The sequence below is a fragment of the Myodes glareolus genome, chromosome 8, assembly GCF_982192425.1.
Source record: "Myodes glareolus chromosome 8, mMyoGla1.1, whole genome shotgun sequence".
In the NCBI taxonomy this organism is placed as follows: domain Eukaryota; kingdom Metazoa; phylum Chordata; class Mammalia; order Rodentia; family Cricetidae; genus Myodes; species Myodes glareolus.
In genome coordinates, this window is record NC_142033.1 from 15,921,706 (window position 1) to 15,947,213 (window position 25,508).

General features: G+C 40.9%; 1 protein-coding gene across 1 annotated transcript in view; it reads left to right on the forward strand.

Moving 5' to 3' along the window:
• Btc (betacellulin) overlaps positions 1–16,258 on the forward strand; it is a 51,192-nt gene extending 34,934 nt beyond the window's left edge. Inside the window, exons 3-6 of the mRNA XM_048425445.3 lie at positions 6,256–6,373; positions 10,818–10,964; positions 12,560–12,667; positions 14,463–16,258. Of these exons, the coding sequence (XP_048281402.1) occupies positions 6,256–6,373; positions 10,818–10,964; positions 12,560–12,665 (371 nt within the window). The 3' untranslated portion in view covers positions 12,666–12,667; positions 14,463–16,258. The remainder of the gene's footprint in view (positions 1–6,255; positions 6,374–10,817; positions 10,965–12,559; positions 12,668–14,462) is intronic.
• Positions 16,259–25,508: the final 9,250 nt, after the last annotated feature.

Below are 25,508 nucleotides of genomic sequence, written 5' to 3' on the forward strand. Positions count from 1 at the left end.
TTTTATTTTTTTGCTTTTAATAAACTCGGTATCTAAGAATTGTATTTTCAGCTTGTCATTTCCTGATGAGTAAGGAGTGCATTCACTCATACTTCCGAGCATCTAGGACACAATGGGCCTTCTTTATCGTGCCAGGGAGAAACAATGAACAGAAGGGGCAAAGACAGGGTCATGAAAGCAGTGGGAGTGATTTGTAGAACTCCTCAGGTTAATTCGTCCATTTTTGTGAGCTTCTCTTTGGCTTCTGTGCTATAGATAGCTGAGATGCCACATATAAAAGCCAAAGAGTTTCAGGTGTCACAAGAAAGGGGACACTTCCCAGCCTAGAGCTGAGATGGGGTTGAAGTCCAGTGGAATGTTTGCCAGGGTTAGTTTGCATGTGTTTTAAAGACAGCCAATAGGATTTGCTGATGAAATAGATGTAGACTAAAAGTCAAAGATGTCCAAATGATGCTGAGGCATTTGTTCTAAATAAACAATTAGAATGGATACAATTTACTGATGTAAGAGGGAAAGACATGCTTAAGAAGAAAATGAAGAATTCCCATTTGTAAGTCAAGTGGAAATGCCAGTTTAGATATCCAACTGTGTGGTTAGCTGGACAATTCACATGACATGAAGACATCTTAGATGGGACAACAACCTGGGAATTGTTGCCATAATACTAGGACCTCATGGACTCATGCACAGAGTGAGTATAGAGAAAGGAGACCATCCTGGACCCTGAGAGACCCATAAGCCTTAGAAGCTAAGGGAGACAAGAAAGAACCCATATAGGAAGCCAGGAGGCTGAGCAAAGAAAGTCTGGTTTCATTCAGAATTTTATAGCATGCTTGTCTTAAAAACAAAAGAAAACACAAGTTTTCTTCTTGACCATTGGCTATTTGCTGCAGCCGTGAAGAATTTTGAATGGATGCAAACGCAGCACACTTCAATAGTCCGGGCATTTAGCTTTCTGTCATAGCAATAAGTACCCTAGAAAATCAACTGATTATAGGAAAAGATTTATTTTGGCTCAGAGTTTTAGTAGTTTCACTGTATGGACATTTGGCCTTGTTGCTTTGGTGCCTGTGGTGGGGCAGCACTTCATGGTGGACATGTGTGTCAGAAGCAGTCACTTCACGACACTTGGGAACCCAAGGGAGAAGGAAGCCAACGTTCTACAGTTGTCTTTCCAGGCACACCCTGAGTGAGCCACACTCTCCCACTATACCCGTCTTTCTAGAGGTTCTACAATCGCCAGTAGGGTTGTGGACAGATGATCAAGCCTTTATCACATGAGCTTTTGATCATACTTATCCAAACTTTAGCAAAAAGTGGTTGATCATTTTTTCCTTTAGTAGACTAGTCAGGTCAGCTCTCGGTGTAGATCTTAGTTCTGTAATGGCCAACTTGACTGACTTGGTCAAAATACCGATTAACCTGACTTTAACACTATCCCGTGACTCCCACTTCTCCACAGCCTCAACTGTAGATCCCAGTTACTCAGAAAGGGGCACATCTCCCTTCTACTTTTCTACAGGAAATGCCATGTAGCTGCCAGACTCCTGGAGATTCCCCACATTCCAACTTTTTCCTTGCTTCAAGGACATTGTGAATTCTTCATGCTCCTGATGCAAGGAGGCAGTTGGTAAGATAAGAAGGGAAATTAGCTTTAAAAATATACAACTGTGTTCTTCAGATTTCGGCACAAGAAGACGATAAAATGAGGGAACCTCTACCGGGAACAGCCCCAGAAGCTCAGAAGCAGATTATTAAAGCCTTTGACAACACTTCACAGGCCAGAAGGAAGCCTATTCCCATGCTCTGTGGGGCCTTGCGTGCTCTCTTTTGAGCATGGCTTCTTCCACTTAGAGGTCAGATATGTGTATGGGAGGATTAATTTGTAGTCATTTGCCTTTCTTCTCCCTCTCTCTTTCTTTATCCTTACAAGATTTCTATTTCAATATTTAGCATTGCCCTGTAGTTAGCTCTATTGCCTGTGGAACAAAGGGGCTAGAAATAATGCAAATTTGCAATCACTGCAGTAAGCATTACAAAATACATCACTGGGCCAATGTGATGGGATGGGTCAGCAGGTAAAGGCACTTGCTGCCCAAGCCTGAGGACCTGAGTTCAATTCCTGGGACCCACATGGTAGAAGCAGACAAGCCACTGCTTCAAGCTGTCCTTTGACATTCACGTTCATGCCATGTTGTGCATTTAGTCACCCGCACCGTGTCATGTGTCACCCACCCATGTACACATGCAAGTTAGTGAAAGAATTAATGTAACAAACTGTTTAAATGTCAGGATACTTACAGTATAAGTTACCCTTAGAGTTAGTGGCCTGCTGAGTTGAGTTATGGGTGGTTGTGGGAATTTATTCAGCCAATAGCCTTTTGGCTAACAGCCCATTAGGGTGTGGTCTGAGGTCGTATAAGCGCAGACAGGAAGCATGCTCACGCTCTCTCTTGGGTGGTGGTCAGAGTTCTGTCTGCAACTTCCAGCGCCTACAGAGAGCCACAACTCTCTACTCTTATTGTGAGTTTTTTTCCCCCAATAAATAAATAAATACTTGCTATCCTTTGTCATGGGCGCTTGTGGACCTCGTTAATTATGCCTACTTTTGGTAGCACACCAGTCACAGAATTATTAAATACACTCATAACAAGCACTATTGCAATAGTCAGCAGAGATTTTATGAAAAATGACCTAATATGTCTCTACTGGCTGGCTTTGTGTGTCAACTTGATGCAGCTAAAGTCATCAGAGGAAGGAGCCTCAGTTGAGGAAATGCCTTAATGAGAACCAGCTGTAAGGCATTTTCCCATTTAGTGATCAGTGGGGGAGGGACCAACCCTTTTGGGTAGGGCCATCCTGGGCTGTTGGTCCTGGGTTCTATAAGAAGGTGGGCTGAGCAAGCCATTGGAAGAAAGCAAGTGAGCAGCTGCTCTCCAAGACTCTGTGTCAGCTCCTGCCTCCAGGACCCTGCCCTGTTTGAGTTCCTGTCCTGACTTCCTTCAGTGAGAAACAGCAACACTCATGTGTAAGCCAAATAAACCCTTTCCTCCCCAACTTGCTTTTTGGTCATGGTGTTTCACCGCAGCTATAAAACCCCTAACTATGACAATGTCCATTCTGGAGAGCTTGTACTACAAAAACCTCTGTTTTTGTGTTATATTGATAAGTACATCAAACTTAGAAAAACTCCAAATCAGAACTAAATTATTTAGTTGCTTTTTGGATTCCTCTCCATTAGCTTAGCCCACAGGAATCTGTCATACCTAATCTATCTAGCCTTATGACCCAGCAGGAACAAGTTCTTCTCATTGAATGGTCCATATGAGCCAAGCAAGATGTCTTTGTTTCCGATCCCTACTGCAAAATCTCTGAACCAGATGCTTGCGTACGCTGACCTGTCATAACTCTGACTGTCAGAATCTTGAGAAGCCAGTGTCCCACAACAGATTGAGACAGCGTCTGTAACAGCCCTCCAAGTCTGAAGTAATGCTTGTGGCCTGGCCAGTTGGCCTTGACCCAGATGTCATTGCTCTGTGAAATTCGGAGATGCCATCTTACTGCCAAGGGAATACCTGTTAGGATGCAGTGCAGTGGGCCAGGTTCACCGGAGAGGGAAGAGGCCAGTGAAGCACACTCACCTCTAACGTTATGGAAGGTGCCTTATTGTTCCATTTTTAGGAGCATACTGTTCAGTTTTCAATAGAGAAGTACAAGAGTTGGGACTGGTGGTACTTTTGTCATAGGCTTAATTTCTCTAACTCCTTCTTCATGAGAATCCAAATACTGAAAGTGGAATGAGCCCCCCTCCCCGCCCGACTCCACTCCCACCTCTAGGCTCAGGTCTCATGATAGTCAGAATATGACTTCCCAGCTCATTTTCAGACACTGTGACCGAGGAATATGCTGGATGAGAAGTAACTGTGACTCCAGATGCTGTTTGCAGGGAGGATGCTGACAAACTTTCTCATTTCGAAGGCAGCGCAAGACAGGTTTTTGTTTGGGCTTTGTTTGTTCGGTGCTACATATCAAGATGGGTGATTTATCTCTGTTTCCTCTCTGAAAGTTCCACCAGACATTTTCTGCCTGGTGGCACGCAGAGGGTTTTAAATCCAAATGACTCTGGGAATATTTAAAAGCATGCTTTTTTGGCGAGCTGAGCTGAGTGATCCAAACAGAACCTGGCAACTGCTTGGCTGGCAGGGATTTGTGCTGCTTGGCTAGGCAGAGGCTGCTTAAACCACTGCCTCCAGCAGCGGCGAGTTAGTTTGTCTCTTGGAATGATATTCTACGTGGTGTTGATTGCAAGTCCCGGTGCATAAAAAGGAACCCAGCAAAGAGAGGAATTAGTCCAAGTTTCGGACCCAAAGCCTCATGGCTTAGATTGAAAGACCAGGATGCTTTGCGTTTCAAGACAGACCTCCTGGAGCACAGAAAATCTGACACCAGGCTTTGCTACCTCTTGAACGTATGTCTCTGCTTTTCATTGTCTGGCCCAGGCCCACATCAGACTGCCTGGCGTGTCCCAGGATTCCTTGACTTTCTCCTAGTGCGCAGTGTCTCACTACACTAGTAGCGTAGTCTGCCCTGCCTTCCCCGATGAATGAAAGACTCCTTCCTTACGCGGGGTCTTTTTCCTTACAGGTACCATGTTATTTCATTGCCCAAACCGCCCTTTATTCTCTCTGGCTTTACATGTCACTGTAGTCTAGGCACACTCACATCCCTAAGGCTCCCTGCACCTTGAGGAGCTCCTGACAGGCTCCTCCCACTTCATTACATCTGCCTCCTGGCGCCCACTCCTGTTAGCGGAGTATTTCAGCTCCTCGGGCTCCCCAGTTTTAAACTGCTTGCTGACTGACTCCTAAACATGATATTCTCCAAAAATTCTTATTTTATTAAGGAAGCACTTCTCCTACTTACACAAGTTTTGTTTTTTTTTTTTTTTTTTTTTTTTGAAATGACTCAGATTTTACAGGACCAAGGATCAGATGATTTGCTGGCTCTTGTCTTTTCTAAGGCACTCTGCTGGGCTCTTTCATTTTTTTTTTTTTTTTTATACCTCGCAACAGCCAGTTAAGGTATACCTTATAACCTTCCCTTTATGGGTGAGAAAACAGAGACCCAGACAGCTTAATTAGCACATCTGACTCCGCTAGTGAAGAACTCAAAATCCCACAATGCTCTTTTTCCCTAACTCAGCATCCTTTCCCCTGTTACCAGTGCACTGCAGTTACGTTCATGGTTACTGGTTTTCTTCCCGTTTGTGATTATTTTTAATTTGCGCCCGTTGAAACACAAAGAGGCTACCGTACTCACTGCTGCTTCAGTACCTGCTCTTAAAAGGCTTAGAAAGCACTCAGCTGGTGGGCGCTGCCTTGTCCAGAGGTTTGGCAAAACACATATGTTTTTGCTTTCACACGAGCTGTAGTTATTTCTAGGAGAATTACAGCTTCTTCGATGAGTCCCACTAACTGGTATGCATGAGAGCCAAGCACCTGGCATGCCCAAGCCTTCAGCCCGGGAGTCAAGTGATTCAACAATGAAAACCAGGTCAGCCAGCTCCTGAGCAGCCATCTGGCATCTGCTGAGATTGTAGAGCAGCCCTCAGAGCCCGTGAGGTCTGCATCGATGGATTCATCCAGCTGGGGCTCAGATCTGTGGTAGAGAGAGGCAGGCCATTATTTACTAACAGTACAGCATAACAACTCAGTTGATTTCCATGTTATACTAAGTACCCATAAATAATTTAGACATTATAAGGTATGTGTATATATTATATATAATGCTATTAAACATTATATAAAATGTTCACGTTTCTTGGATTAAGGCATCTGTAAAGGGCCTGGAAACAGTCTCCCATGGATCCTGAGAGATCTGTATTACATCTTGGCATCACAGAAGTCTGCAGTATATTGGTTATTCAAAAGTCTTCCAGATTCTTCTGTCTGCCCCACAGAGTTGTTCTGTGTTAAGTTTATATTAAGGGGTGTAGTGGTTATTGCTGTCAACAAAATCACAACTTACTCTCATCGACACACAAGTCCCTGCCGAGACTGCTGTCTAGCTTTCTTCTGCCTCTCCGCTCCCTGTGTCTCAGTCCTGGAAACGGCTGGCTGTACTATGCACATGGAAGTTTAGTTCTGAGTGAGAGCTCGCTTGTGACTATTTTCTCATATATTTGGCATATATTAGCTGTGAGTTTATGAACAAAATGGGGAGTTAGCATTTTACTTCTGTTTTTTCTTTTTCCAGTTACAACCCCCAAACAGAAATTGAAAACCCACTTTTCTCGGTGCCCCAAGCAGTACAGGCATTACTGCATCCATGGGAGATGCCGCTTCGTGGTGGATGAGCAAACCCCCTCCTGCATGTAAGTAGAAGGACCTGTGCCCATGAGCAAAGGAGAGCAGCATGCTCCCAGCCTGGGGCTTGACAGCATCGGAAAGTCTGAGCTAACCCTACCATCTGTCCAGACACAGTTCCATTGGGTCCTGCCTTCGACTACTTTTTTTTAGGGCCCAGCTCAGCACCTACTTGTGGAGGAACTGACGCAGACTTTCCTCCTGAAATATGAGTGTGAGAACCCAGTCCCAATTCTGCCCTACTGGTGTCCTCTGCTCCCTTGTGCAAGCAGAGCCGATTCTGTCTGTGTGAGGATCTCGTCAGTCCCAATCATCTCCTGGGTGGTTCAGATGAAAACAGCTTCTTTGGCATGTGTGAGGCAGTTCCGGAGCTGATGTAAATGTGAAGGAATCTCTGCCAAACTAGATGCCATCCTTCTGCAGGTGGCAGTAACGTGTGAGGAAGTCAGAGTGTTTGCAAGTGGAGATGACCAAGGCCTACTTAGCCCACTGGGGAGTGGGGAGAGGGACAGACTTTAGCTCAAGAGGCCCAAGTTTCAACATTTTTCATGTATTATCAATATTCATTTTCTTCTAAAGGGATGTCCCTTCTAAGAGAATTCTAGGACTTTACTTCATACAAGGATCAACTAATTCCTTAATCATAATTCTGACGTTGAGCACACAAGGTCATGTATGTATGTATATATGTATGTTCCCCACAGCTTGTCTGGTAGAAACCATTTCCCATGAGCATCTCTCAAGCATGTTTTGCTCGAGGAGTCTTGGACTTCCTCAGAATTTAATTCAGTTCAATTCTAAAATTAAATATGCCCAGATAATACTTAGAGGCCAGATAGGAGTTGATAATGTAAAAAGTAAGGAGTGTATGTGTGTGTATGTGTGTCTAGGTGTGTGTGTATAAGTAGACCTGAGTTTTTGAATTTTTATTTATTTATTTTTACTGGATTGGAGACATATACTGAATTTTTAAATGACAAATATAATATGTACTCACCATAAGCGGCTTTTAGACATAAAACAAAGAAAACCAGCTTACAATTCACAATCCCAGAGAATCTAGACAACAAAGGGGACCCTAAGAGAGACATACATGGTTCTAATCTACATGGGAAGTAGAAAAAGACAAAATCTCTGAGTAAATTGGGTGAATGGGGATAATGAGAGAGGATAGAAGGGGAAAGGAAAGAAAGGGAGGGGAGTGGTGAAAAATATATAGCTCAATAAAAACAATTAAAAAGTATAAAAAATAAAATAAAATGATGAATGCCCTTTGACCCAGTACATTTTGTTCTAACTGGTTCCCTCGACTGCAGCTTTATTGTTCTTTAACTGTGCTGTCTTTTGAGATGAAAACCAGATTGTGGAGTCTCCCTGCATAAGGTCAATTCACAGTTGTTCCCTTTGCCATGGGTTGATATCCATTTCCTCAGCCTCCCAGATGTTTAGATCCTGGCTCAACTTCCTTGTTCTAGTTTTCAGTGCCTTTGCAGACACCCTGCGCTATCCTACTTTTTTCCCAGGGATTGATAAACAAATCCCTCCCTTAGCCTAGAGAGCTTATTCCTGTTGGTGATGCAAGACAGCTCAAGCATCATTTCCTCTTCCCCTTACTTTCCATGTGGGAGATGTTCAGGGAAAATAACCATCACCTGATGTGCGATTGGTTTATTGAGGGAAAAATTACAGAAGAGGTGCTCTGGCCATGTTAAAATTTGACTGGTAGCAAATTCACTGGGTTCCAACCTATGGAAGGTTCTGCTTGCTGAGACACTAAGCTAAAGCTCCCGAGTCCACAGTTCATAGAAAAAAAATCCTAAAGAGCAGTGTGTATTGGCTGGCTATTTATGGGCAAAACATTTGTTTTAAAAAGTTACCTGTAGCGGACTTGTTAAAGAAATAGCTATGCCAATTAAAAGAGAGTGTGCATGTGTGTAAGATTTAATTGTAAAAGCATTCCCTGTCAGAGGACCAACGGAAACAAATCAAAGATCCAGATGTTAATCCACACACCTATGAACACCTGATTTTTGACAAAGAAGCTAAAAATATAAAATTAAAAACAGAAAGTATATTCAACAAATGGTGCTGGCATAACCAGATATCAACATGTAGAAGAATGAAAATAGATCCGTACCTATCTTCATGCACAAAACTCAAGTCCAAATGGATCCACGACCTCAATATAAAATCAATCACAACAAACTCGTAGAAGAGAAAGTGGGAAGTACACTTTAAAGCATTGGCACAGGAGACCTCTTCCTAAATATAACCCCAGCAGCACAGACACTGAGAGCAACAATTAATAAATGGAGCCTACTAAAACTGAGAAGCTTCTGTAAAGCAAAGGACATGGTAAACAAAACAAAACAACAGCCTACAGAAGGGGAAAAGATCTTCACTAACCCCACATCAGAGGTCTGATCTCCAACATATACAAAAAACTCAAGAAATTGGTCATCAAAAGAACAAATAATCCAATTAAAAAATGGGGTACAGACCTAAACATAGAACTCTCAACAGAGCAATCTAAAGTGACTGAAAGACATTTAAGAAAATGCTCATCAATATCCTTAGCTATCAGGGAAATGCAAATCAAAACCAATCTGAGATTCCTTCTTACACCTGTGAGATGGTCAAGATCTAAAACATTGATGACAGCTTATGCTAGAGAGGATGTGGGGCAAGATGAACACTCCTTCATTGCTGGTGGTAATGCAAACTGGTACAGCTGCTTTGGAAATCAATATGGTGATTTCTCAGAAAATTAGGAAACAATCTACCTCAAGACCCAGCAATACCACTTTTGGGTGTATACTGAAAGGATCTCAGCCACACCACAAGGCCATGTGCTAAGCTATGTTCATAGCAGCATTGTTTGTAATCTGCAGAACCTGGAAACAACCTAGGTGTCCCTCGACCGAAGAATGGATAAAGAAAATGTGGTACAGTTACACAATAGAGTACTACACAGCTGAAAAAATAATGACATCTTGAAATTTGCAGACAAATGGATGGATCTAGAAAACATCACATTGAGTGAGATAACACAGACCCAAAAAGACAAACATAATTTGTACTCACTCATAAGGGACTTTTAGACATAAAGCAAAGAAAAAACAGCCTACAGTTTACAACCCCAGAGAACCTAGGCAATAAAGAAGACCCGAAGAGAGACACAAATGGATCTAATCTACAAGGGAAGTAGAAAGACAAGATCTCCTGAGTAAATTGAAATTGGGAGCATGGGAATCATAGGAGACAGTAGACGGGGAGGGGGGAGGAAGGAAAGGAAGTGGAGAAAAGTATATAACTCAATATAAATAATAAAAGAGTCTCATGAAACACAAAAAAGAGCATTCTTTGTCATGTTCAATTTAAGGTGATCTTTCTCAATCATAATATTAAGAGCATTATAATATTTTAATGCTTTTCTAAGTTCTCAACCTGTAGTTTTTAAAAATTAAGTATTTACCTGTATTGTTTTGTGTATGTGTGTGCACCCAAGTGTGTATTCGTGCACTGCATGTACAGCCAGAAGAGGGCATTGTATTATATGGAAGTAGAAATGCAAACGACTGTGAGCTTCCATGTGGATGCTGGGAATTGAACCTGAGTCTTCTGGAAGAGTAAGAAGTGCTCTTAACCACTGAGTCACGGCTCCAGCTCTTCAGCCCGTGTTTTGACCATAGAGTGAAGCTATCCATGGCTCTTGAATGAAGCAGTTCTCCCTCACTTATTCTGAGAGCTTCATGCTGCATCCTTAGGTGTGCCTTTCCTTTCTCTGCACAATAGTTCTTCCCATAGAGACTATTTCTGAGCTTGTTTCTGTTGGCGTAAATGCTGACAGTTGAGAGCTCCTAACTGGAGAAATAGCTGGTTTTGTGGGAATGGACTTCATTGACTCTTGCTGAACATCAGCTATGGAACAATCTGGCAATAAATTCTGAGGTTTACAAATAGATGAGGTCGCACAGAAATCTTTTCAAGGTGCAGAATCTGATCATTTATTTCGATATTTAAATAACTGTGCATGTGACCAGTATTTGTCTGTGTTTGGCTACATCTGTAGAGAAAAACGGGAAATAGTAATGCAAAGATGCCAGAGTAGTATGAGATAAATTTTATTAAAATGTGCTCGATTTTTAATGTATCTTTTAAGGTTCTATAACAACTCAGGAATTTATGCAGAATCCATATAACACAAAGTCATTAGCTCAGGTCGCATTGAAAGAATAATTCCCAGCTTGGTCAAAAGTTTCCCTAACTTTAACTACAGACTTAGGAAATCTGTTGAGTTGAAATTTATCTTGAGATTATCTTGATAGAGATGTGAGAGACAGCCTGAGCTACAAAGCGAGCTCTAGGACAGGCTCCAAAGCTACATAGAGAAATCCTGTCTTGAAAAAAAAAAAAAAAGTAGAGACTCATAGAAGTGTTTTCCTTGTACAGGTGTGAGAAAGGTTACTTTGGGGCACGGTGTGAGCGAGTGGATTTGTTTTACCTCCAGCAAGACCGAGGGCAGATCCTGGTGATCTGCTTGATCGCGGTCATGGTGGTGTTCATCATTTTGGTCATCGGGGTCTGCACCTGCTGTCAGTAAGTGTATTTGCACTGAAGTCTAAGGAAACCTGAGAAATTACATCTAATGTTTCTTCTCCCTTTTCTTCTTTCTCTTCTGTTTTCTACCTTCTCTTCCCTTTTGTTTTGATTTAAAGAAATCAGCTTTTTAAGGCATATGTCTATTGATATAAAATTTATAATAGTCATGAAACACATTGTAGATAATTTCTGTTAATTTACTGGGAATAATTATTATACGTTGAAACAAAATTTATAGATATCTTTGGGCTAAAAGTTCTGGTCATTTAACCCTGAGCACAGGTGTATTTTATGTTTGTTAGTAAGTTAAATAAAAATTTCATTTTCCAAAACTGTCAAATTACATAATGGCACTTAAGAATAGAAAAAAATTAAACATTTGTATGACCATGTTAAAATAATTAATTTCACATGTACGGTTGAGTCCTCTGTTTTCATTATCATGAGTTTTCATTTTGCATTTGGCATCAGAGATGCCTTTCTTTTTCTTTGAAAGAAAGTGGTTTGGGACAACTATTAACCCACGGGCAGCTTCTCTGGAGACCGATTATTAAGTTTAATATTGTCTTGTCTTGAGTAACTTCCCTCCCTAAAACATCGCCTCCACTTCCATGCTGTGGACTATGCCAAAGAGAGATGCCGTTTTCAGTAGTGCGCACTCCATTAATCTCAGCTCTTGGAGAGACAGGCAGATCTCTGTGAGTTCGAGGCCAGCCTGATCCACAGAGGGAGTTTCAGAACACAGAGAAACCCTGTCTAAAAAAACAAGCAGATAGGTGTGTGTGTAAGGGGAATCACAATTCTTTAATAGTGTTCTTGGATTAAAACATAGGAAGAAACAAACAAAATCAAACCTAAACCAAAACAATACAGAAACCAATTCTAACTATCTCCATTGTTATGTATTTTTTGAGACTTTGGACAACGTTCTTAGTGTTTCTGAACTCAGACTGTGTTTACTGTGAAGTGCAAGTATTGAACTAGATGGTTTACAGAAATCCTCACTATTAAACTGAAAATCCTTTTTGAGTTTTGTGCTCTATGGTAGAAAAGAATATTTTAAATATCGCATTTAGGGCAGAGGGAGGAGTTGGGCACAGCTGGAAAATGATCTTTATATTAATTTTGAACCACATTTTCAGGAAACTAAAGTTTAGCCCAGAATGTTAAATCAATTTCTTCATTAATGTGCCTAGAAATTTAGTAATATTTCTGGGGGCTACGGCCACTCTCCCAGTTTCTTGTCTATTTTCAGCCCCCGTTGCTTCTTCACACCAAGTAGTGCTAATTGTTCTACCCTGTGAAATAATTTATGGAAATTTTTCTTCTGTTTACTAATCTCTCTCCACCATCAGGTAGGAGATTCTTGCTACTTATTTAAGTGTGTATCACACCCACTGTGGTCTGTGGTAGCTAGCACTTCAACTTGCTTAAAGAAATGTGTCAGAAGAGAAGCCAGTGGAGTTAGGATGAAAAGGAACTTATGCATTTTGAATTGTATAGAGAGAAAGTCACATGCTCTCTAACTGAATGTTTACATGTTAACATGAACTCACATATTCTGACTCATTTCTAACACGCTATTTTTGAAGTCCTCTTCGAAAGCATCGTAAAAAAAGGAAGAAAGAGAACACGGAAACGTTGGGTAAAGATAAAACTCCCATAAGTGAAGATATTCAAGAGACCAATATTGATTAATGGTAAGTATGTAGGGCATAGCAGATGGGAAGCCTGGTGACTGTAAATGGTGTATTGAGGCTTAATTATGGCTAATAATCGTTGATTAGAATTGGGTTATGTACACAAACATCCAAAAATAAATTCGTCTTCTTTATGAAACCTAAACATTTTGTTATAACTGTTTGTTGACATAGTAACACAGCAAAATAGAAACAAGCAACTAGTTTTTGTTAGATCATGATAAAATAACTGATTCGAACTGTATGTTCAAAGAATAAGTCCACCCCTTCCGCCATGGCGACTGTATCGCCGCAGAAATAGGTGTTCCAATGCTACATTGTTGCCATGCTTATTTTGTATAATTTTTTCTTCCACACTTTTAAGTAAAAGAAGTATTTTAATTTAGATGTATTATATTAAGAGAGGAAATACAACAACAATAGCAATGTGAAGAAGATTGTTGACAGGTTTCTGTTCCACCTGGTTCTGCAGCCATTCAGTCCCAAAGAAACACACAGAGGCCTACCTTAATTATAAACTGGTTGGTCTATTAGCTCAGACGTCTTAATAATTAATTCTTACACATTATATTAACCCATAATTCTTGTCTGTGTTAGCCATGTGGCTTGGTACCTTTTACTAGTGAAGCATTCTCATCTTGTGTCATTTGTTCTGGGTGATGACTGCAGACTGAACCTTTGCTCGTCCCAGAATTCTCCTATTCTGGTAGCACCACCTATATTTCCTGCCTGGCTACTGGCCAAGCAGCGTTTTATTAAAGCAATACAAGTGACAAATATTTATAGGGTACAAGACTATTGTCTCACAGCAGAAGATGATGGTGATGATGATGATGATGGAGAATTTAGCATGCATGAAGTATAGTTCTCAACTCTTGAAGTGTTTGTGAGTCAGGATCCCGACAGTAGTCGCAGATCCTCTCAGCTTATTAAGGAGAAAGGTCCTGATGAGAGTACTGCCAGGTCACTCTCCCAAGAGTCCAGGAGGACCACCATGACACTCGACTCTGGCAGCAACAGAAGCCATTGAAGTCCTGGTGGTACCATGGCAAGCGTTGGCTGGCACACCTCCAGTGGGAGCATTTGCTGTAGCAGAAAGAGCCACTGCTGAAAACTAAACAATGAAAAACAAACAAAAAAACAAACAAACAACAACAACAACAAAAACAAAGACCAACCCAAAATAAGACAACAAGAAACTGCTCCAAAGTGCCCCTGCTTCAGATCTTCAGCACAAGCCTGGCACTGGATAGTGCCAAACTAACCAAACTAAATCAACAATGGAGTGTAGTCCCAGTGTAATCAGCAACAGGAGCCCCTTGGAAAATCTGCAAAGGGCACACAGGGCACCACTAGCAGAATCAAACGGTGGAAATTTGGACATGAAGCCCAACTATTCAAAAATTAAAGTAGTGTGTTACCCCAAGAATGGTAGTTCCACAGTTGGTGGCACCCGAGACTCAGAAGGAAATATATTTTTTTCTCTTCTTCTAACTGTGCACAGCTTTGGCTACATTCCTGGCCAGTTCTCTAGGATAGAAGAGACTGGGAGCAATCAGGTCTGGTATTAACTTGTTCACCCTCAGCATGACTGTGACAATGACATTCCTTCTCACAAACGTCTCAATAGCCAATAGTGAACAATATCTCTTGCTGAGGAATGACAGTGTTCTTCCCATTTATTACAGTCAGCACTAATGACTCCAAACACAAGTGCCAATGAGCTGTTGTTGCTGTAATTTTTGTATAGAGCTTTATTTTAAAGGTGCTGCTCTTATGTTCTTCATTCTCACAGGTTACAAAGTTACCACAAGCTGTCGGAGAGCTCCAAAACACCTTCCTCATTTGCAGATGGACAGGACACGTCTCAGGAAAACAACTAGCAGCAATGAATGTTTAAATATTGTATTGACTTTGTTATTTTTATTTGTAACTTTGTGTCGCTTGTTATTGTTTTTATTAATATTTTTATTATAATATCTAATGACTGAGAAAAAGGACCTGACTAGGTAACAATAAGAAGGGACATTTCAAAACAAACTTTGTTTCCAGGATTATTTGTCAAATAAAAGAAAAGTAGGAAAGAGGTTAGATTTTAAGAACTGAGTCAATAATAAGGCTTGCCAGCTTTATATAATTATCATACGCTGAGTTTAAAATATATGATTTCTTTTATCACCATTCCCATACATGCAAAAGTTAAATAATCTCACTTAGATTTAGAGATGGAGGAATTGATGGAGTCAGAACTGAGATGGATGATGCTCTTATCATTTTTGTTAATTTGGACTTCTGTAACCTAATTCAACAAATAGCCCAAGATTTCTTTCTGAATTGTGCATTGTCATGATTCTGAGATGGTAGGGCAATTTCCCCTCATTAACACAGTCTGTGGAGTCAGGGCTAATGCTGACGTCATCGTCATGATTTCTGCAAAGCTGACTTCTATTGTTGTTGTTGTTATTTTGCTTTTTCATAAAGTCTCAGTGATATGAGTAAATTCTTGTATTTCCTAAGCAAACAGATTTGTCCCATAGTTATAGTAATAAATAGACATAGAAAAGTAAATGACTGGTGGTCTTTAAACCCTCAATAGGTATTTATACTCAGTTCAGTATAAACAGCACTGTAAAAGACTGTTAATATCAGTGATGGTGAGGCTGACCATATGTGATCATATGAGATAATATGTGTCCATATATGACCATATGAGAACATAGCCTCAATTCAAAGGCATGTAGGAGTGCTTTCAGGTGAATTTTGATGCCAAGACATTCTGATCATAGTTTCTATTGTTTGAACTATTTTGTCAAGTGCTCGTTTGACTATGTGCTCTATTTAGTAGAAAATATATTAAGCATAAGAAATAAAATTTATATTTAGTCAGTATTCTATAGAACATGGAATTTTTCACATTGATTAAGTGGGTCACTTACAAAAGATGGGAAGATATCTTTAGGCTGTGGTGCTACCTGCCAGTCAGGATCCTTGTAAATTCTATTTCACAATAGCGATTCCATAGATTTAAACAAAAGCCTGGGTTCCCTATGTTCTTTTATCACAGTGTTTGGAAACAGACTGGGGTTTCACTAATGAAGAAATAGCTCACCTGCCAAGAAAAGCTAAGTGAAAGAGCTGACATGTCTCAAAATGAATTTTCTTCCTTGTGACTTACTTGCCATCCTTGGAACAAGACTACCCCTGCCTCAATCCGGATTCATGCTTTATTTTCTATTGCCTCCGTGGGCTCACATATATTTTTTCTCACCAGTCATATTTGATGTCAAACAGGCCTGAAATAAATGATCACTAGAACTTCTAAAAATGTCACCAATCCTGGTAATCGTCTCTGTTTCCTGGTCTCCGGTTGACTGACCAATGTAATCTCTTAAAAGAAGCCAGTGCTGGGAAACTTATTTTTATCTAAAGCTTTTAATGGTGTTTCTTATCATTCCAATATCTAGAAAGAATTTCCAGAATTTTCATGTCTTTTCAGAGTGTATTTTGTAATTGTTTTTGCATATATTATGTTGTCATTTATATAGACTGTTGAGGTTATAATGGAATAAAATAAATTTATTTTTAAACAAAGCATCCCTAGCTTTTCTTGAGAATTTTCTACTAGTAACATGAATTATTAGTAGAAATAAATGCAAACATATTTGCTTTGTAAAGTTTACCTTTATAGAAACCATTAATTGAAATATTGGAAATATTTTACTTGGCTCATTGTTTTCTTTTATCAATTGAAGCATTTAGAAGAATGAGGGTGTTCAGAGAACACTGACTGAGCACCACTGAACTGCATGTACTGTGGCCACCCCTGGTGGAAGCCCTAAGGAGGAATAAGGCAGGCATGGTATCTAAGGGAATGAGCTATGCACTGATAATCTCAGGATCGGGTGATGCTATTAATATAAGGGTCAGCTTCACTGGATAATGGAATACCTGAACAACTTGGTAAAGTGTTGTTTTGGACTTGGCTCTAAGCATGCTCCCAGAGGAAAGGAGCATGTGATTCTCAAAAGACTTGGTGGGGAAACCCCATCCTCAGTGCAGGTGAATGCACCCACTCAGTCGGGTGCTCAGAGAGAATGAGAGAGCAGTTCTCGGCTTTGAGACCTAAGATGGACATCTTTCTGCTGCCTTGGAATTAGAACTCAAGGCTATTCAGTCTTGGGACTCTGAGTCTTAAGCCAGCATATTCCTGGACTCTTAGGCTCTTAGCCTCACACAAAAAACTGGAAGCACCTTTTCTGTGTCAAGAGACTTGGGTTTGAACTAAGCTACATTGCTGTTATGGCAGGGTCTCCAGATTGTTAAAAAAATTGTTGGATAGTTTATCAGCCACCATAATCACATGAACCGTTTCCATTAATGTTCCCACTCATGCAGCCATAGGCATATTCTCTTAGTTCTTGCTCGAGAGAGCCTGAGCACAGGTACTCGGGGAGTCATAAGGAGTATGTATTATAAGGGAGTGACTTGGAGAGCTTAGAGAGCCCAGGAGTGGTTCTAGAGGAAATTAAACCTACTTGAAAATCTGTTTTTAAAAAATGAAGGTCTCTGTCTCAAATCCTGGTGTAACATGAAGGGGCCTGCTTGTTGGGGTTTAAGTCCTGCCCAGTTTCCCACAGCAGGCAAGCCCCAAAGAAAATCACACAGAGGTCTCCATAAGTTATAAAACTGATTGGCCGATTAGCTCAGGCTACTTATTAGCTCTTATAGCTTATATTAACCCATTATTCTTATCTATGTTAGCCACATGACTTGGTACCTTTCTCAGTGGGGCAGCTCATATCTTGCCTCTTAGGAGTCTGGGCAGGAGTGGCAGAGGGAGCGTCCTGCTTCCCAAAATACTCCTGTTCTCTTTGCTCCACCTCTACTTCCTGAATGATTTTCCCACCTATACTTCCTGCCTGACCAATCAGCATTTATTTAAAACATGATTGACAGAATACAGACAATTCTCCCACACCATCCTGGGCACATGCAAATGTTTCTTGAGCTCTTCTCAAGTTCTACAGAAGTCCCCAGAAAGCATTGGGAGTTATGGCACCAGTGAGTCTTGCTAGGAGACAACAAGCAAAGAGAAGAACCCAAAAGTTTCATGCCTCATCCCACATTTCCCTGGGCATTTTCAGGTCGAGTATGTGGCACAAACATTGGAAGATGAGATGAGACATTCTTCTGTTTGAGGAGAGAACTTTTTCCTTTCTAGTTTCCCTTCATCTCAGGGCCCCGGTGTGAGCAGTTGCATAAAATTACAATGAAACGTTCTGGGCCAAGGATGAGGAAGGCAGATGGCAGGACACTTCTTCAGTGTACATAAAGAAGTTTCCAGTCAGATAGCCTGTAATTATTTTCTATTTTGTTTGGATTCACAGGGTCTGTCTATGCAGGCAAGACAAGCCTGGAACTCCCCCATCTCTCTGCCTCAGCTTCCTGAGTGCTGGGTTTGAAAATATCCACCAGCATGACCAGAAATAACATTACTATTTATATATTACTTATTATTTGTATACTTTAGTGGTCCTAGTATATATTCATTTATTCATTTATTATCAGTACTTGAAAACAAAGCCAAGGGCCTTGCACATGCTAGCCAGTGAGATTTATATAATTCTGAGATATATTTAAATAAAAATACACAAAGACTCACAACTGGACAATGTGCAGAGTGAGAGGCTTTGGAACACTCAGTCCTAAATAAGATGTCTTCATAAAACCCCTCTTCTCATAACTCAGGCATCTATTTGGAAGAGAAGGCAGAAAGGTTGTAAGAGCCAGAGGTGATGGATGACCCCAAGGAAACAGTGTCTTCCAGACACAGAAAGACTTATGAATTCTCAGAGGCTATGGTGGCCATACTTAGGATCTCTAGAAGTTTAAGCCAGATGGAGGTTCTAGCACTGAGAGGAGGAGGTGGACACAGGCTCCCACCACTAACCAAGAAGCTATTTGCAATTGATACCTACTTGCAAAGAGAAAAATCAGTTTTCCCCAATGGAGTGTCACCGGCTACATCAACCACACTTCAGTCCAGGACCATGCCCAGGAATAGTTGGCCAACACAAAATGAATGCCATGTTTTTATGGGTTTATGTTCACTTTTTTTGGCATCTTTTGTCTTATTGGTTTTGTTGATTTGTTTGCTTTTGTTTTTCTTTGAGAGGGAGTGGGGAGGGAGAGAAAAGGGAGGAAGGGAAGGAGAAAGGGAAAGAGAGAGAGAGAGAGAAGGATGAAGTTGACTGGGTAGGGAGGTGGGGAAGAATTGGGAAGAGTTAGGGAAAGGGAACAAAGTAATCAAAATACCTGGAAAATTTTAAAATAAAAATATAAAATAAAGAATCAGTTTGAGCAAAATTTTATGAAGGAAATTAAAGAATATTTAGCATCCATGATTTTGATACCAGGATATTTCCTTAAAGAAATACTTATTTTAGAGTAGTCCTCACATAGCTTTTATGGTGGCTTGATCCTTTCTTCATCCATCTGTATTTTCAAGGTGCCAAGTATTGCCACTGCTATATTTATACCGATTACATAAAACAATTAAAATATTAAAATATAACAAAAAACCATCAAAATAAAGAAATAAACCTTTGACCTCATGACCCTTTTCTAGTGATTCCGGTCTTTCACACTGTAGACTTATCCAAACACTGAGTTACCAGGAGCTTATCAGACTTCACACCTGATGTTTTCAGTTATTTCCAGGTGTTTTAATAAGAAAGGAAGGAAGGAAGGAAAGAAGGAAAGAAGGAAAGGCAGGAGGAAGGGAGGGCAGGACTGTCTTAAAGGCAAGGCAAATATTCAGAGAAGAACCCCATATAAATGGATTGGGGGAGTTCCCAGACTCTCAATAACTAACATATTTTATAATGGCTGCCAAGAGCACCTATGCATAACTATAGTTCCTTGATCTAAAACTAGCTCTTAATACTTCTGTTTGTTATGCCTGAGAAACACTGGTGCTCTACTTGGGCACTGACTGTTCTGCAGAGTCCTTTATGCGTCAATGCAATTCCTTTTCCCTCCTAGGTAGCAGTTCCCATGTGATCCTCTTTGGCAGCCAAGCATTACTGCCAGAGCATAAGGGGCAATTAGTCCACTCTTGCCACTTTGCTAACGTTACTGGACCCAGGAATGTGTGTCTTATCATAACATCAAGTTGGCACATCTGCAAGCAGGTCATTCTTCCCAAGGCCCCATCAGCTACTGACATTTATGGAGTCTGGAATTCTTTATTAGGAAACTATAAAATTATATAACTCTGAAAACTGTATCATTAATTATGCCAAGTGATAAGATTGTTGCTGGATGTTTTAAAATGTGAGTCTTGAGGTACAATCGGTCAACAGTTATAATCATTATTTACCTTCTAAAAGCAAAGTTGACCAACTGTGTTTTCAAAAGGTTTGCCCCTCCATGCTTTGTTATTTTCACTGAAGCTTAAATTGCAAAATAAATACATGTGTGACAGAAGTTCGCCAAAAGGCTGCTTCCCTGCGTCTTTTGTTTCCAGTTTCTTTGACGAGGCAAAGTGCCCCACAAGCACAGAGCTCCTTAACATTGTTGGTCATGGCAAGTATAATTTTTTTTAATAGGATGGATGAAGAATAATAAAATATTTTGTAATTGTGTGGCCCAAGCTAGAAAATGAAGTGCCTTGTTCTGGGTTTTAGCAAAAGGTAAGGGCAAATCTTAAACTTGATCTCTAGATCCACTTTTGAAATATTGCAGTGTACAAACTAATTAAAATAAACTTATTTATACTCTATATTTTTAACATCCTAAGGAACATTTTGTCTACTCAATGTACTGGAAGAAAAATTTCGAAAATGTCACTTTAAGAACATTTTTATCTGCTTGGTTGGTTTTTATTCGTTTCACTTTTAAAACAAGGAGAATTTTTACTGAAATTATTGTGGGAACATTTCTCTGCCTCCTAACTCTAACTAGACTTCGAAACACTTGAGCTCCTGACCAAACCAACGCTCCTGATCACTGCACAAATGCCACAGGAAGGGAAAGCTCACCTCTGAACTATTGCAATGTGAGGGTCAGGAGCATATTCTTTGTTTAGATGTTAGGGCTTCAATTTGCTACCTACCCACAAAGCCCTGGGCTATTTTACCAAGATAAGGTCTTCCTTTACAAAGTTGAAACAGCTAGTGAATAGGGCGAGCTAAGAAGATTCAATGAGATTACAGCAGTTAAATACGTATTGTGACACAAAGAATATTCCTGGATTCCAGGAAGAAGTGCAGCTATCATTACTGAGATCAATAGTAGGAGTGATATGTTAGTCATGGAAAGCCAGGGTTCTCTCAACTTGAATGACCACACACATCAAGTGGCGAGCTCACTAAGTTTTTGAAGGTTTCTGAGTCCTCTGGAAAAGAGTGTCTTTCTATTCCCGTGGGAAGGACCTGTGCTTTGGTGAAACAGTCCACCCGAGGGAGCTGGTCCTAGAATGGTTATTTCAGCTACTTGCCTGCATTCTGTCTTTCTCGACTTCTTTCTTTTGAGCATGGGGAAAATATTCAGAAACAGCTCTAACACCAATGAAAATAAACACAAGGACTAGTGATGTTTAAGCTAATACTGGGATGTTTGTAAGTCAGATACTTTTGGTGAACACCAAAGATGGGCTTAAAAATAATTTGGTCCAGGAACTAGACAAACCTCCCACTGTTATCCACAGTGGGGCTTCACAGAATCACTGCACGTTTCCTAGAAGGCAAAGCTGAATCCTGTGAGCTTCGGGACAGAGCCAAAGACCACGCTGCTTGTCCATTGCTGTCACTGCATCTTAATGTTGAGCGTCTTCAATTCTGAAATAAAAGTGCATTTAAGACATCTACTTCTCCAACTGAGCTAAAATAACGAATATATTGTTCTACCTCTCAAATCCAGCTAAAACAATGGATATGTTGTTCAGAGCTCTGAATCTGCTAAATAAGTAAACTGATAAGATTGTATGGTTGAACAGTTTAAAAAGTGAAAACCTAGACGGGTACAAACCTGAGAGCTCCACAGCAACGTTTCAACTGGATGTAGATGTAAGTAGCCTGCTTTGCACACCAATACTGAAAGGACATCGGGCGAAACACACCAACAGGGAAAGGCAGTGAGTGTCCTACCCAAAGGACTCTCTACCTGGAGAGCAGAGTATCTTGGTAGACCAATGAAAACAAACATCCCAGTCAAACAACATAGGGTATGAAAAAGGAAAAGATTGGAAAACTTTGGGGGCCATTTCTGACACTTTTATAATCAGAAAAGTCTTAAACAAATTGTTGCAATTAGGATGAAAACACATTTAGTGATAGCCAGAATTAACTGGATACAGCTAAAATATATTGAATTTAAAATAGCATCATTCACTTAGTCTTCTTCATCAACCTGGAATTTTAGTGATATTTAATTTGATTTATTTATTTAGGCTTGGACTAGCACGTGCAATACTGTAAAAAAAAAAAACCAGCATGAGTGTGTGAATGAGATATCAGTACTGTCTTATAAAATATTTTAACACAAAGAAAATCATACTTCAGCAGTAGCATAAGACACAAGTCGCAAACACGTCATTGTATAATCTTCCTTCAGGTCCGACCCTGAGTAGATGCGCGCTGAAAGCTGATCAGGAGCATTTGCTAAAATGTCTGCATGCAGGGAGACGGTTATGGGAAAAGGAAGAGATGGTGCGTGGATGGAACGGACAGGGTGTAACGTGCAAGCACAGATGAGAGCAAATCCAAGTACCCAAAAGGCACAGGTGTCTCCAATTACCCTGGAACGGCGCACTGAACAGCTGTAAGCAGGTGCCAAGCACATAACCATGGGGGTTATATAAAAGACGATCAGTTATCAACAGCGCCCTTCCATGTTGGACTCTGTGGCAAAAGAAAGGGTGATTGCTTCTATAGATACTTATCAAACTATCCTGGTGTTTTAACCCAGTAGGAAAAAAAAAACAAAGCAAGTTTTTGCATCGGAGCCCCACTTCACAGAAGACTGGAGGTGTCAGTTCCCCTCGCAGAACATCATCAGCCCTCATAAACATGCACCTCTGGGATCCCGTCGTCACAGACCAGGGAACAGCAGGCTAATTGAAAACAGACCGTTCCTGTTGCACAGCTATGGAAGGCTATAAAATAAGCTACCACAGCCTGTCTTTATTTATAATTCTAATATTTTGTTTCACGTGGATTTTATGTGAACTTTAGGTATTTGCTTAGATTCATAGTGTTTGGCTTTTCTTTAAATATGGAACAAGAGCAGTTGAGTGTATTATTTTGATCTCAATCCAGACTGTGAAAAAAGGCAAGCCAGAAGGTTCCTTCGAGTCAGGCTTTAGGTGAGCGTCTAGGCATACACCTTTAATCCTAATATTCTGAAGGCAGAGACAGGCAGATCTGTAAATTGACAACCAGTCTGGCTTACATTATGAGATTCAGTTATGGCTACTTAATGAGACCCTGTGTCAAAACAGAACCAAACAAAACATCAAAAAAATTAGTGATCTTTATGAGATCACACAATTTTCTCTAAATACACAAATGTCTCTACTAGAAGTTAAATAATTTTTCTTTTTGTCATCCCTATCAATATTCTAGACATTAACCTAAAAACTTTTTGACGGAGTTTAGTGTAGAATGCCACTGTGGCGGGACCAATTTATCCAGCCTCAGTTTCTTAATAAACTTGATAGAATGGTCCCATCCCCATGTGTTAGTGTTGAGCTCATGACGTCCCTGTTCAGAGCTGGCTTTAGGATCTGAGACCTGCTGAGTAGACAGGACTTGTACTTAGGGTGGACTTACACTTCGAATTCTTAATCTTTGAGCGGGCTGCTCAGCATCTCCCTTAGCACTGGAACATGGAAATTTTGAAGCCAGCCTGTGGCAGGTGCCTGCTTCACAGTGGGCGTTCGGGAAACACAAGCATTACCTGCTACACAGAAGTTGATTTGTGACTGCGGTTTGAAATACTGGCCCTGTTCTCAGCCTGTGGGGATGTGAAGGTTTAAACAAAGTCTCATTAGTTATAGTCTTTGCCTTCTGAAAAGGGACGCCAGATTGGAATGTGGCAAGGCAACAGAGAGTACATAGGGACAAAATGGCTAGCGGTGACAGATGCTGTCATCCAGACAGCGAGCCTTCACTCCCTCTTGAGCTGCACAATGCATTGGGTTGAACACCCTGTTCCGAAAGGAAGACCTCAGCCTCAGAACTGGTTCACCATCTACACGGCCTGACCTCAAGTGGTGGCTCCTTCCACCCATCTACTTAGTCCCCATGGCATTGCTCAGCCATTCACAGCCTCCTTGGGTTCTGGCTTCCAGTCAGTCCTGTCCCTCTGGGCATCGTCAGTTGGCACCAGCCTGAATCTTGGGTGTTCCAAAAGTCCAGTTAGCAGCATTGCTATCGTTGTCTCAATACCTAACCACAAAAATAAATAAATAAAATTGTCCTAGTTTTATTAGGCAATGAAATGACTGGAATTCAATTGCTTATGATTTTATTAGTTTTTTCTCCCTCTCATTCTGCTGGCAGCTCTCCATTCTCAGGGGTCAAACAAAATCTCATAAACTTCTTCCTGCCAGAAAGGGCTAAGAATTGGCAGCAAAAGCCTGCTTGCTTCTGGGAAGGAAGAGAAAAGCATTCACGCACTCTCTAGTAATAAACCTGTTCAGTCAGAGTCAGACAACGCCATTTTATTTAGCTCAGCATATTAACATGCTCAACAAGTCGCTACTGTCAAATAAGGCAGGGCTGGTGAATGCGTACACAGAGCTGTCTACGTGGCTGCTTTCATCTTTTTGACACTTCAGTCTTGTAAGTCCTTAACTTCTAGGGAGGGCCAAGCTGTAATTAAATCGATCTCCTTCTGCCCCTACACACACATACCTCTTTTTGGCTAGGATATCATCTGTGTGGAAAGGTCTGGAGGAACCCATGACTCCTTTGAGGAGGTGTCTGGTCAGCTTGTGCCCAGAATGGAGGAGACGCTGTCTCTGTTCCAGATGTTGCTCCATCCACTCTTCCTCAGACAAGTGCACACTACACATTTGGGGAGTGGACCTGATTCATCTTTTAAAATAGTTTGGTGGTTCCACAAAACTTTCCAATTTATAATAGGGAGGAAGAAGACTGAACCAAACTCAGGCATTCCTGGTCTTGAATGGGATTCAAGCACAGGCCTGTAGCTCTCTTCCCTTACAGCTCCAACTTCCCAGACGTTTTCTATCTAACAAGCAGGTGCCTTCATTACCCCACTCCTTCCTTGTTCCAGAGCCCCTTTGCTTTGTCCCTGGGTCCTCTAGTATCTTACAAATTTAGGGATCTCAACCATGGGATGGTGGTGTCTTTTCACAGTGAGGCTTTGTTTCGAAGTCTACCGGTTTCACCCTCACCCACCTAGCCAAGTAAATTTTCCCCTAAGAGAGTTCACCTCCCATCATGCCCCAGAGAGAACTCTTTGTGCTCTTTATTAGTGAAATTTTAAATTTGCTTGTATTGGCTGCTTTTGTGTGTCAACTTGACATAAACTAGAGTCAGTAGAGAAGAAGGAACCTCGGTTGAGGAAATGCCTCCATAAGATCCAGCTTTAAGGCATTTTCTCAATTAATGATCAATGGGAAAGGTTAATTGATCACTCAATTAGTGATCAGTCATCCTGGGTTCTGTAGAAAGCAGACGGAGCAAGTCATGAGAAGCAAACCAGTAAACAGCACCCTTCCATGGTCTCTGTGTCAGCTCCTGCCTCCGGACCCTGCCCTGTTTGAGTTCCTGTCCTGACTTCCTTCAGTGATGAACAGCAATGCTGATGT